The sequence below is a fragment of the Orycteropus afer genome, unplaced genomic scaffold, assembly GCF_000298275.1.
Source record: "Orycteropus afer afer isolate SDZICR_OR568_19922 unplaced genomic scaffold, OryAfe1.0 scaffold00031, whole genome shotgun sequence".
In the NCBI taxonomy this organism is placed as follows: domain Eukaryota; kingdom Metazoa; phylum Chordata; class Mammalia; order Tubulidentata; family Orycteropodidae; genus Orycteropus; species Orycteropus afer.
In genome coordinates this window covers 3,542,285-3,554,774 of record NW_006921618.1, presented here as the reverse complement: position 1 = coordinate 3,554,774, position 12,490 = coordinate 3,542,285, and the positions used below count along the sequence as shown (strand labels likewise).

The 12,490-nt window shown below is 41.9% G+C and overlaps 1 protein-coding gene across 1 annotated transcript in view; it reads left to right on the top strand.

The window, feature by feature from the left end:
* UBR4 (ubiquitin protein ligase E3 component n-recognin 4) overlaps positions 1–12,490 on the top strand; it is a 180,860-nt gene that overhangs the window by 127,864 nt on the left and 40,506 nt on the right. Inside the window, exons 71-78 of the mRNA XM_007935639.2 lie at positions 3,464–3,549; positions 4,278–4,365; positions 4,644–4,837; positions 7,787–8,026; positions 8,426–8,564; positions 9,338–9,463; positions 9,576–9,704; positions 10,510–10,853. Of these exons, the coding sequence (XP_007933830.1) occupies positions 3,464–3,549; positions 4,278–4,365; positions 4,644–4,837; positions 7,787–8,026; positions 8,426–8,564; positions 9,338–9,463; positions 9,576–9,704; positions 10,510–10,853 (1,346 nt within the window). The remainder of the gene's footprint in view (positions 1–3,463; positions 3,550–4,277; positions 4,366–4,643; positions 4,838–7,786; positions 8,027–8,425; positions 8,565–9,337; positions 9,464–9,575; positions 9,705–10,509; positions 10,854–12,490) is intronic.

The window sequence follows — 12,490 nt, the reverse complement described above, 5'->3', positions numbered from 1 at the left end:
CCCGTGCTTACCTTGCTCCTGGAGACCCGGTCCCTCTCAGGAGGGTAACAAGGGAGCCGTCTGAGCACTAGTGACCGTAAAGGAGATAGAAACCATTAAAAAGGTAGGAATTAGACCCAGTTTTGTATGATTCCGAGTGAGAGCTGAAAAGCCTAATACCACTAGGCCAGTTGTCAGCTGTTGTTTTTGTTAGGTGCTGTTAAGTCAGCTCCCAGTCATAGCAAACCTATATACAAAAAAACAAAACATGGTCTAGTCCTGTGCCAGCCTTACAGTCCTTGCTGTACCTGAGGCCATCATTGCAGCCACTGTGTTGGTTCATCTCATTGGGGGTCTTCCCCTTTTTTGCTTTACCAAGTGTGATCTCCTTCTCCAGGGAATGGTCCTTTCTGACACCATGACCAAAGTAGATGAGATGAAGTCTGGCCATTCTCGCTTCCAAGGAGCATTATGGCTACACTTCTTCCAGGACAGGTTTGTTTGTTCCTTCTGGCAGTCCATGTACTTTCAGTATTCTTAAAAAACACTACAACTCAAAAGCATCAACTCTTCTTTGGTCTTCCTTGTTCATTATCCGGCTTTCACATCCATAGGAGGTGATTGAAAATACCATGGCTTGGGTCAGGCACACCTGAGTCTTCAAAGAGCCATCTTTGCTCTGTAGCACTTTAAGGAGATCTTTTGCAGCACGTTTGCCCAGTGAAGTACATCTTCTGATTTCTAGACTGCCGCTTCCATTGGTGTTGACTGGATCCGAGTAAAAGAAAATCTTTGACAGCTTCAGTCTTTTCTCCATTTATCATGATGCTGTTTGTTGGTCCAGTCGTGAGGATTTTCATTTTCTTTATGTTGAGGTGTAATCCGTACTGCAGACTGTAGTCTTCAATCTTCATCAGTAAGTGCTTCAAGTCATCCTCACTTTCAGCAACCCAAGTTGTGTCGTCAGCGTATCGCAGGTTGTTAATGAGTCTTCCTCCAATCCTGATGCCACGTTCTTCTTCATATAGTCTAGTCTCTTGGATTATTTGCTCACCATACAGATTGAATAAGTATGGTGAAAGGATACATCCCTGACACACTCCTTTCCTGATTTTAAACCATGAAGTATCCCCTTGTTCTGTTCAAACGACAGCCTCCTGGTCTATGTATAGGTTCCTCATGAGCACAATTAAGTGTTCTGGAATTTCCATTCTTAATATTATCCATAGTTTGTTAAGATCCACACAATCGAATGCTTTTGCATAGTCAATAAAATATAAGTAAACATCTTTCTGGTGTTCTTTGCTTTCAGCCAAGAACCATCTGACATCAGCAACTATAACCCTTTTTCCACATCTTCTTTTCAATCCATCTTGCATTTCTGGAGGTTCCTGGTTAATACACTGCTTTTGAATTATCTTCAGCAAGATTTTACTTGTGTGTGATATTAATGGTATTGTTTGATAGTTTCCATGTTCTGTGGGATCATCTTTCTTTGGAATGAGTACAAACACGGATCTCTTTTAATCATTTGGCCAAGTAGCTGTCTTCCAAATTTCTTGGCATAGATGAGTGAGTGCCTCCAGAGTGGCATCCATTTGTTGAAACATCTCCATGGGTTTTCCATCAGTTTCTGGAGCCTTGTTTTTTGACAGTTCCTTCAGTGTAGCTTTGACTTCTTCCTTCAATACCATTGGTTCTTGATCATATGGTACCTCCTGAAATGGATGAACATCAACCAATTCTTTTTGGTACAGTGACTCTGTACATTCCTTCCATCTTTTTATGCTTCTTGGATCATTCAGTATTTTGCCCATAGAATCTTTCAATAATGCAACTTGAGGCTTGAATTTTACTTCAGTTCTTTCAGCTTGAGAAATGTTGAGTGTGTTCTTCTCTTTTGGTTTTCTAACTCCAGGTCTTTGCACGTTTCATTATGGTAATTGACCTTGCTCAAGATGCTCTTTGAAATCTTCTTTTCAGCTCTTTCACTTTGTTATTTCTTCCATTTACTTCAAGGGCAAATTTCAGAGTCTTTTCTGACATCCATTGTGATCTTTTCTTCCTTTCCTGTTTGTTTAATGACATTTTGCTTGCTTCATGGATGATATTCTTAATATCATCCCACAGTTCCTCTGGTTTGCAGTCATTGGTGTTCAGTATGTCAAATCTATTCTTCAGATGGTCTCTAAATTCAGGTGGGATAATCAAGGTCATATTTTGGCTCTTGTGGACTTATTTAATCGTCTTCACCTTCACCTTGAATTTGCATATGAGCAATTGATGGTCTCTTCCACAGTCAGCTCGTGACCTTGTTTTGGCTTCTCCGTCACCTCTTTTCACAAATATAGTCTATCTGATTCCTGTGTATTCCATCTGCCGAGTTCCACATGTACAGCTGGCATTTATGTTGTTGAAAAAAGGTATTTGCAATGAATAAGTTGTTGGTCTTGCAAAATTCTATCATGCACTCTCTGGCGTCATTTCTATCACCAGGGCCAAATTTTCCAACTACTGGTGATTCTTCTTTCTTTTTCACTTTCCCATTCTAATCATTAGTGTTAATCAATACATCTTGATTGCATGTTTGATCAATTCCAGACTGCAGACGTTGGTAAAAATCTTTAATTTCTTCATCTTTGGCTTTGGTGGTTGGTACACAAATTTGAATAATACCAGTAACTGGTCTTCCTTGTAGGCGTATATGGATATTATCTTATCACTAACAGCACTGTACATCAGGATAGATCTTGAAAACATTGTGTTGATGAATGCCATACCATTCCTCTTCAATTTGTTATTCCCAGCATAGTAGATCATATGATTGTCTGATTCAAGATGGCCAAAACCAGTCCATTTCAGCTCACTAATGCCTAGAATATTGGTCTTTATGCATTCCATTTCATTTTTGACAACTTCCGATTTTCCTAGATTCATACTTCATGCATTCCATGTTCCGATTATTAAGGGATGTTTGCAGCTGTTTCTTCCCATTTTGAGTCGTGCCACATCAGCAAATAGAGGTCCTGAAAGCTTTACTCCATCCATATCATCAAGGTCAACTCTACTCTGAGGAGGCAGCTCTTCCCCTATCGTATTTTGAGTGTCTTCCAACCTGAGGAGCTTATCTTCTGGCACTGTTTCAGGGCTATTTGTAAAGTTTTCCAGTAATATATGAGACAGTATTTCACTGCTATTCATAAGATTTTTGCTGGCCAATACTTTGAGAAGTGGATAGCCCCTTTCTTATTCTGAGTGTGTCTTAGTCTGGAAGTGTCACTGAAACCTGTCCACCGTGGGTGACCCTGCTGGTATTTAAATACCGGTTGCACAGCCTCCAGCCTCACAGTAACACGTAAGCCACCACAGTACAACAAACTGACAGATTGAGTGGTTGAATCTTTAACTAGAAAGCAGAAAAGTCTTTTCCACTAAGACATTCCCTTGAGCTTTAACTGTGTTTCTTTATTGAATTCTCTTTCAGTTGAAGGAGTATTCACAGAAGGCTGTGGAGATTTTGCGGACTCAAAACCATATACTTACCAACCATCCCAATTCCAACATTTATAAGTAAGCTTTTACTTACAAAGTTTTGCTTTACCTATTTGAAGTACATTCAGCAGTCTTAGTTGCTATTTGTATGCTGATAGGCTTTTATGTATGAGTTGATAAGCCCCTTAGGAACAGTGACCCTCTGTAGTTGATCTGTGAAGCCCTCCCAGTTAGCCCAAGGCCTTATACAATATCATAAGCATTTGTAGAAGGTACTACAAATGTCACAGCTTAATTCAGGGTTTGGTAAGCAGTGAATATAAGAAGGTCACTAGATTCAAAGGTCTAATCTAAATCAGGTAAGGTAGGTTTACAGAAAATACCTGCATTTTTTACTTTTGAGGTAGAGTATTGATTAAATCGGTAAGTGTATTATTTCCCTGGCTTAGTAGTGACAGTTCCTTTTTAAGGCACAATTTATATAACCACAAAACTCACCTACTGTAAGTATACAATTTGATGACTTTTGGTAAATTTAATTGTAACTATTCTTTGAGTTAAAAGAACTTTTTAGGGTGCCACTGACCTCAGGGCAGGTCAGAAACGGGAAACATATAAGGTCAATTAGTTGAAATTTCCTTCCTGTGACTTCTAAACCCTGTTGGACTTCTCACATTTCCTTGTGTTCTCCTAGGGTAGGGTAGGTAGGGTGGGATTTTGAGCCATGGCTTTTCCATGGCTTCCTTGTGAAACTGAGTGGTTCCTAAATGAAAATTTCTTTATGCTGAGATTGATTTCTTCCTTAGCACCTTGTCTGGCTTAGTGGAGTTCGATGGCTATTACTTGGAGAGTGATCCCTGCCTGGTGTGTAACAATCCAGAAGTGCCATTTTGTGTAAGTAATTGATCTTTAACATGGACAAGCCTGAGGCTTACAGGTCCAGTGGACTTCTGGGTTTCTTGTTCCCATAGATTTGATTGTTTTCCATGGGTATTCTTCTCCTGATAGTAGATCGCCAATAGTACGAGTCCTTACTTGTCACATGTGTTATCTTAAATAGATATACTTCACCCATGGAGGAAGTGTGGGTTATACTGAAGAAATATGAAGAAGGCAGGATGAGCTGTTAGCTTTGCATTAATACAATGTCTTGTGTGTACTCTTTTATTTAGTATATCAAGCTCTCTTCCATCAAAGTAGACACGCGGTACACTACCACCCAGCAGGTTGTGAAGCTTATTGGCAGTCACACCATCAGCAAAGTGACAGTGAAAATTGGGGACCTGAAAAGGACCAAGATGGTGCGAACTATCAACCTATATTATAACAACCGAACTGTGCAGGCCATCGTGGAGTTGAAAAACAAGTATGGGTTTCTCTGACTTGGGGAGGGCAGTATGTTTGTAAGGCTCAACACCAGATTCCAGGCTTTGATTCCTGGAACAGGGTAAAGCAGCATAGCCCTAGAGGCCTAGTATGTCCTCTTATCTACTTCAGTTACAACTGAAGGACAAAAGTCCAGTTTATAAGGATGTTGACAAAGGTTATTTTAAAATGATGTCCTGTGGAGGCCTAGGGGCTATGGAAGTTCTTCAGTAGCCTGCCTAGGGCGAGGAAGCTGAATTAGGGGGCATCTTAGTGCTACTATAACAGAAACACTACAAGTGGGTGGTTTAACAAACAAATTTATTTTCTCACGGTTTAGGAGGCTAGAAGTCTGAAATCAGGGTGCCAGCTTTGGGAAAAAGCTTTCTCTCTCTGTTGGCTCTGAGAGAAAGTCCCCATCTCTTTAGTTTCTGTTCCTTGGCTCCTTCATGATCTTCGTGTGGTGTGACATGGTATCTATCTTTCCCATCTCTGCTTGCTTTCTTGGTTGCTCAGTCTGCTCTTTTTATATCTCAAAAGAGATCAACTTAAGACACACTCTACAGTAATTCCTCCTCTTTACTATAACAAAGAAAGCCTATTCCCAAATGGGATTATAACACAAGTATAATAGGATTCGTAACACCAATATTCTGGGGACACAATTCAATCTATAACGGTGACTCATACTTCTCACACCCACTCTTGTGAGAGCAGTTCTATTTTCATATAAAACCTCTTTTATTGGGAAGTAGTGATCAGTTCTTAGATTAAGATAGGTACTCTTTTGTGTACAAAGCATGAAGTATTTCTTTCTTTTTTTTTTTAATTGTGATTTGGGTGAAAGTTTACAGTGCAAATTTACTTTCCATACGGCAGTTCACATACACTTTATCTCATGACATTGACTACAATTGGAGCATGAAGTATTTCTTGAGAAGTTTCTCTAGTACACATTCTTTCCAGTTCTACATGGTGTCTTCCCTCTCTATCTGCTGATGGGGAATCTTTCTAGGCCGACGTATCCTAATGTCTGAATCAGGACATGTTGTATGTGGGCTCAGATAAAACAATAAAGAGGTAGGTACTGGGATGTGTTACAGTGTTGACTTCTGCAGAGATAGATCTCTTTTTACTGAAGTCTCAGGCATTGCTGTTGTGCAGGGAGCATAGGTAGATGCTCCCTGACTGTGAAGATCTGCAGTGGTGTTGCGTACACAGAGTGGAAGTAATGCTGCTGTTCTGAGAGGCCGAATGAAAACAAGATGCATCATGGCAGTAAGTGGCCACTGGGAGATCTGCCTAAAAGAAGACTTTTCTTTTCCTCTTGATAACACTGGTGACTTGAAAGTAGAAGCTGCTCACTGGGAGCTGTGGTAGCATAGTGCCTAAGGTATTTGACTGCTAACCGGAAGGCTGGCGTTTCAAACCCATCAGCCACTCCTCGGAAGGAAGGTTGAGCAATCTATTTCTATAGTGATACCACCTCGGAAACCCAGGGAGGGGTCACTATCTTTTCCTCTTGATAATATTGGTAACTTGAAAGTAGAAGCTGCTCATTAGGATAACCCATTTCTCTTCAGAGGAGGCTGATTTGATTTTCAAGCATGTTGATTCAGCACAGCTGCTAGTAAAGCCCTTGTTCTCTGGAATAATTCAGTGTGGGTTCAAATCCAACTCTACTGTGTATCTCTCTGATGTTGGAGAAGTTACTTAGCCTTAGTTTCCTCAGCTGTAAAATGGAAATAAGTTCTTGTTTTTCAGGTGGTGGTATAAAGGATTATAAATGCATTAATGTATGCAGAGTGCTGAGAACAGAGCCAACACATGGTTAGGGCTCAATAAATAAGCTCTAACTGTATTAATATAAGCAACATCATGATAAATGGAGAAAAGATTGAAGTTGTCAAAGATTTTATTTTACTTGGAGCCACAGTCAATATCTGTGGAAGCAATAGACAAAAATTAGATGTCATATTGTACTAGATCAACCTTTAAAGTATTAAAGAGCAAAGATGTCACTTTGAACATGGAGGTACACCTGATCCGAACCATGGTCTTTTCAGTAGCCACATACTCATGTGAAAGCTGGACAATGAATGAGGAAGACCGAAGAAGAATTGATGCATTTGGATTTTGGTGTTGGTGAGGAATACTGAAGATACCATGGACTGCCAGAAGAATGAATAAATCTGTCCTGGAAGAAGTGCAGCCAGAATGCTCCTTAGAAGTGAGAATGGCCAGACTTTGTCTCACCTACTTTGGTTATCAAAAGGGACCAGTCCCTGGAGAAGGATATCATGCTTGGTAGAGGGTCAGCAAAATGAAGGACCCTCAATGAGATGGATTAAAATAGTAGCTATAATGATGAGCTCAAACACAGCAAGGATTGTAAGGATGGTAGGAGGACTGGACAGCATTTCCAACTCGATGGCACTTAACAATAACAGCAGCAACTGTATTAATATAGTCACCCCCAAATTATCAAATACTTTTTTTCTTTATGATTCTACTTGACACTTGGTCTGGATCCTGGGGTATTTCCCTTTGCCTCTCTAAAGCAACCTAGCTTTATCTTTCCATGTCATTATCATGATGGGAGCTTGTGGCAGTCATTGTCATTGTACCACTTCGGATTATAGGCTTTAGTGTTTTACTTTGAGGGTAATGCCTTCCCTTGATAAATATTTCTGTTGTTTTTCCAGAATCACAAAGGTTATCATACATAACAAGTTAAAATAGCTGTATGTTCTATTCTTTATAGAGAAAACTAGTGGAAAATTAATAGAAATTAGTTTGCTGTGCATCTGCCAGTTTTATTTTCCTTACAACAAAATTGCTTTAAAGAAATACATAGGGCAGCCTTTCTCTTCATCTCAGACCATCATCACTGAGGTTAAATGGAGGCTCTTGGGCCCTCTGTCCCTGTAACTGACGTTGTTTCTGCCAGGCCGGCTCGTTGGCACAAAGCCAAGAAGGTTCAGCTGACCCCTGGGCAGACAGAGGTGAAGATTGACCTGCCATTGCCCATTGTGGCCTCCAACTTGATGATTGAGTTTGCAGATTTCTATGAAAACTACCAGGCCTCCACAGAGACCCTGCAGTGCCCACGCTGTAGTGCCTCAGTCCCCGCCAACCCAGGAGTCTGTGGCAACTGTGGAGAGAATGTCTACCAGTGTCACAAATGCAGGTAAGACAGTGATTATTCCCTAGGCTGGGAGCCATATGTGTTTTATGTATTTATCTGTAAGAGTCTCTGTTTGGGCAACTTTAGTAGTGCTTCCATGATAATTAGAGGATTATGAGTATCTAAAATAGGGGTAGGGAAGAGAGAGAGAGAGAGAGAGAAGTGTGTGTGTATGTGTTTGTGTTTGCTTGTCAGGGGGAGGGGGCGAGGAGTGAGTTTACTAAATTCAGTTCTGGATCTTCCCTTCTTGTTACCTGGTTGCTTAAATTATCCTCACCGGTTTATTTTTGTCCCTCTAGTAGTCCCAGAGTATAGATGTGGCACTGTACATCTCCTTATAGAGTCACCCCCACCCCATCAAACCTCTGCTGCCCTCTGTGACCAAACACTTTGATTCTTCAGATCAATCAACTATGATGAAAAGGATCCCTTCCTATGCAATGCTTGTGGCTTCTGTAAATATGCTCGCTTCGACTTTATGCTCTATGCCAAGCCTTGCTGTGCGGTGGATCCCATTGAGAATGAAGAAGACCGAAAGAAGGTGAGGCCAGGTTGGCCTGGACTCAGGGCAGTGGCCTTGATCTATGACTTGGGCGGACCTAGTGTCATGGGTTGTGCTTTTTTCTTCTAGTTCAGAAATCTTCCTCAAGTCAGCACCAGTTTCAGGATTAGCTTTTGAGTGGGAGCAAATAATGGCGTAAAGTATGTTGGAACGTGTGGTTTGCGTAGGGTTTTGGAGACGTGCTGGCTGGTAATGAAACTAGAGTATCGCAAGGGGCAGATAACCTGTGATTTGGAAAGGCAGAAAAGAGTGGGATGACTTGCTCTTCATTCTTCCATAGACTGCTGCATATTGAGGTTGTTCGCTTTCTCTCAGTGTTAGATTACTCAGCAGCTGCTCCCAAGCCAGCATAATGTGGTAGACCTGGATATTAGAGGGCAGCTGACTGGAGGTAGCTGCTGGGGTAGCTATTAGGGAGGAGCATGGGAAATTAAAACATTTCGCTTTGGAGCCAGAAGGACAAAAGTTCCAATTCCACCTGTGCTTTTTAAAAATACTTACATTGGTTGGCATAAATTAGTTCTCCCAGAATTATATATTATCATATATAATATATGTATATTGTATATTATTAAAAGTAATATAGTCACCTCACAGGATTATTGTGAATTTATAGAGATAAGGTACGAAAGACAATATCTGTGTCTAGCCTATAAGAAATGCTTCAATTAATGGTTAGCAATTAGGTTTACTTGGGGAAAATCATCATTTAGAAAAGACTTAATGTTCTGTCTCTGTCTTTTCTTGTCTAGGCTGTTTCTAACATCAATACCCTCCTGGACAAAGCTGATCGAGTATATCATCAACTGATGGGACATCGGCCACAGCTGGAGAACCTGCTCTGCAAAGTGAATGAGGCAGCTCCCGAAAAGCCACAGGTAGTCCTGAACCAGAATGGGGCACTGGGGAGGACTTTGGTGATCAGAAGATTGTCCTCTAGTGAGATCATCTTCCTGTGGAAGCCTGACAACTTACCTCTTGGGTTCTCAGGATGACTCAGGAACGGCCGGGGGCATCAGTTCCACTTCAGCCAGTGTGAATCGTTATATCCTGCAGTTGGCTCAGGAGTACTGTGGGGACTGCAAGAACTCGTTTGATGAACTCTCCAAAATCATTCAGGTATAGAGGTGGAAGCGGTTTGAGAGTTGGAGTATTACTGTTTTCAAAACAGTCCTTTGCCATCATCCAGCACCTCAGCTCTTGATGTCACCCTTTCCCCAGTCCAGCAAAGGCAGAATTGGAGTGACTGCACAGGACAGGATCTCTTCCTCAGGTTTCCCTTAAGTGCTTGGCAGAGAGTTGATTGAGTCTGTAAAACAGAATAACAGGTGGGAAATTATCATAGATTTATCTAGTTTCATTACCTGCCAGCCCATCTTTTAGTAGAGATGCTTCTGGTTTTAAAAAATTGGGTGCCAAGACTCTGTCCCTGTTTTTCTGAGATGCCATGTTTGTAGGTTAGAAGGGTAGGGTGCATACCAGCTCCAATTAACCATGTAGGCCATGCATGGAATGTCACACAGCTAATGTCCATGAGCTGGCAGGCTGGCTGCAGACAGTGCCTCATAAAAGGAGAGCATCCAGTTTACCTGCCATGCTCCCCCTCCCCCAATAAAATAGCCTGTATGTCATCTTTGCTATATCTGCATAGGTTTCTGACCTTTGTCTTTGTTCTTTAACAGACAGTGTACAGAGACTGAGCGTCAGAGTTCTGACTCTGCCCACTTACCACCCCTCCATGCTTCATTTTCCTTCTCTGTAAAATGAGGATAATGAAAGTATTTATTCAAAGTAGAGTTTACTGAGAAGATTATATTATGTAATGCATGTAAAGTTTTTTCAGACCAAAGCTAATTTTCTAGTTAACTACTTCTTCCTCTTTAATTGCTAATTTCTTTCTTTCTCTTGATTCTTTTGTTCTTAGAAAGTCTTTGCTTCACGCAAAGAGTTGCTAGAATATGACCTGCAGCAAAGGGAAGCCGCCACCAAATCATCCCGGACCTCCGTGCAGCCCACATTCACTGCCAGCCAATACCGCGCCTTATCTGTCCTAGGCTGCGGGCACACCTCCTCCACAAAGTGCTATGGCTGTGCCTCAGCTGTCACAGAGCATTGTATCACACTACTACGGGCCCTGGCCACCAATCCAGCTTTGAGACATATCCTCGTCTCCCAGGGCCTTATCCGGGAGCTTTTCGACTACAATCTTCGCCGAGGGGCCACAGCCATGCGGGAGGAGGTCCGCCAACTCATGTGCCTCCTAACTCGGTCAGAGCCTGCGGCATGATTACGGGGCTTCTACTAACACTGGGGTTGGTAGCAGTGATGCTGGGAACACTAGAGGGAGCAAAGAATTGCGCGTCTCATAGCTAGACAGGTTACTTAGCTTATAATACAAGAAAAAAACATAGGAAGATACTCAGGAATAGGTGAATGAACTTGGGAAGTATTTGAAATCCAGGTTTCCTTGTACTTTGCTGATTCCAGGGAAGATTCCTGAGGGAGACTGTCTCTGAGTCCTGGTGAGGGAGGCGAAGGGAATTACTGGGCACTTGGACTTGAGAAAGTCTCACATGAAAGAAGACAGTGGAGCTGGGAGGCTTATGATTAAGAGCTTGAACTCTGGGTCAGAAAGGTGGAGGCTCAGTCTCTGATGCTTTGTACTAAGTGCATATATATAATTGACCAATTATATAACTTTTCTGAAACTAAGTTTTTCTCATCTGAAGAATACTGATAAAATAGATCATTTGTTGAGTACTTAGTATGTATTACATCCGCACCAAAAGCTGTATGTGGATCATTTACTGCATACATGGCTTAATTCCTGGGGCATGTTAAACCAAAAAAAACTAAACTGCCATCGAGTCGGATCTGACTCGTAGGGACCCCTCCTTGGGTTTCCGAGGCAGTATCTCTATGGAAGTAGATTGCCCAGTCTTCCTTCCGAGGAGTGGCTAGTGGGTTTGAACTGCCGGCCTTCTGGTTAGCAGTCAAATGCCTTAGGCACTATGCCACCAGAACTCCTGGGACATGTTAGGTGCTCAGTAAATGTTACTTGCTATATCATCTAAAGGGCAGGGAATGTTATAGGCTCTGAGGATACAGTAGTAAATGAGACAAAGTTCCTGCCCTCGTGTAGTCTGCATTTTAGCTGGGGAGAGCTACAATGAGCAACATAATGTTCCTGAAATAAAAGCTATGAAGGAGTTCAGCCTAGTGGCTGAAGAGGTTGCTGTTTTAGATAAGGTAGTCAGGGACAACCTCTGAAAAAGTGATATGTGAGCTAAGACTTGCATTAAGTAAGGGAAGAAGCCTTGCAACTCTCTAAGGGCAGTGGATCCTGTGTGTAGGAAAAGGCAAGTGGAAGGGCTATGAGGCAGGAGTGTGCTGGGAATGCTGAGGGACCAACAAGGAGGCCTGTGCAGCCAGGGCAGAGGGTGCAGTGGGAAGGAGGAGAAGGTTGACCAAGTGGTCGCCTGGGGTCAGAGCCTGTAGGGTCTTACAGGCTATAGTAAGGACTTGGGATTTTATTCAGTGTCTCGGGAAGGAGGAGAGTGATAAGATACATTTTTTTTTTTGGTTGTTGTTAGTATTACTAATAAAATATAAACATTACAAAGGGGCATAGATAGGAAATGTGGGAAGTGAAGTGGAGGCAGGTGGAGAAGATGAGAAAAGAGCTGTGGTCAAATGGACTCATAGGTTTTAAAGCAGGGGTTTGAACCTATTCATTCTGATTCAGACCCCTTGCTAAGAATTTGCAGTTCCAATATGGGTATAGGGACGGATAGATGGGTGAACAAGCTAAACAATTATGTATGTCTAAATGGGGCGTGTATCCAAGATCATATACAGGGTTGGCAGAATATGGGCCTCTCGAAGAGTATGAAGGGATGGACACT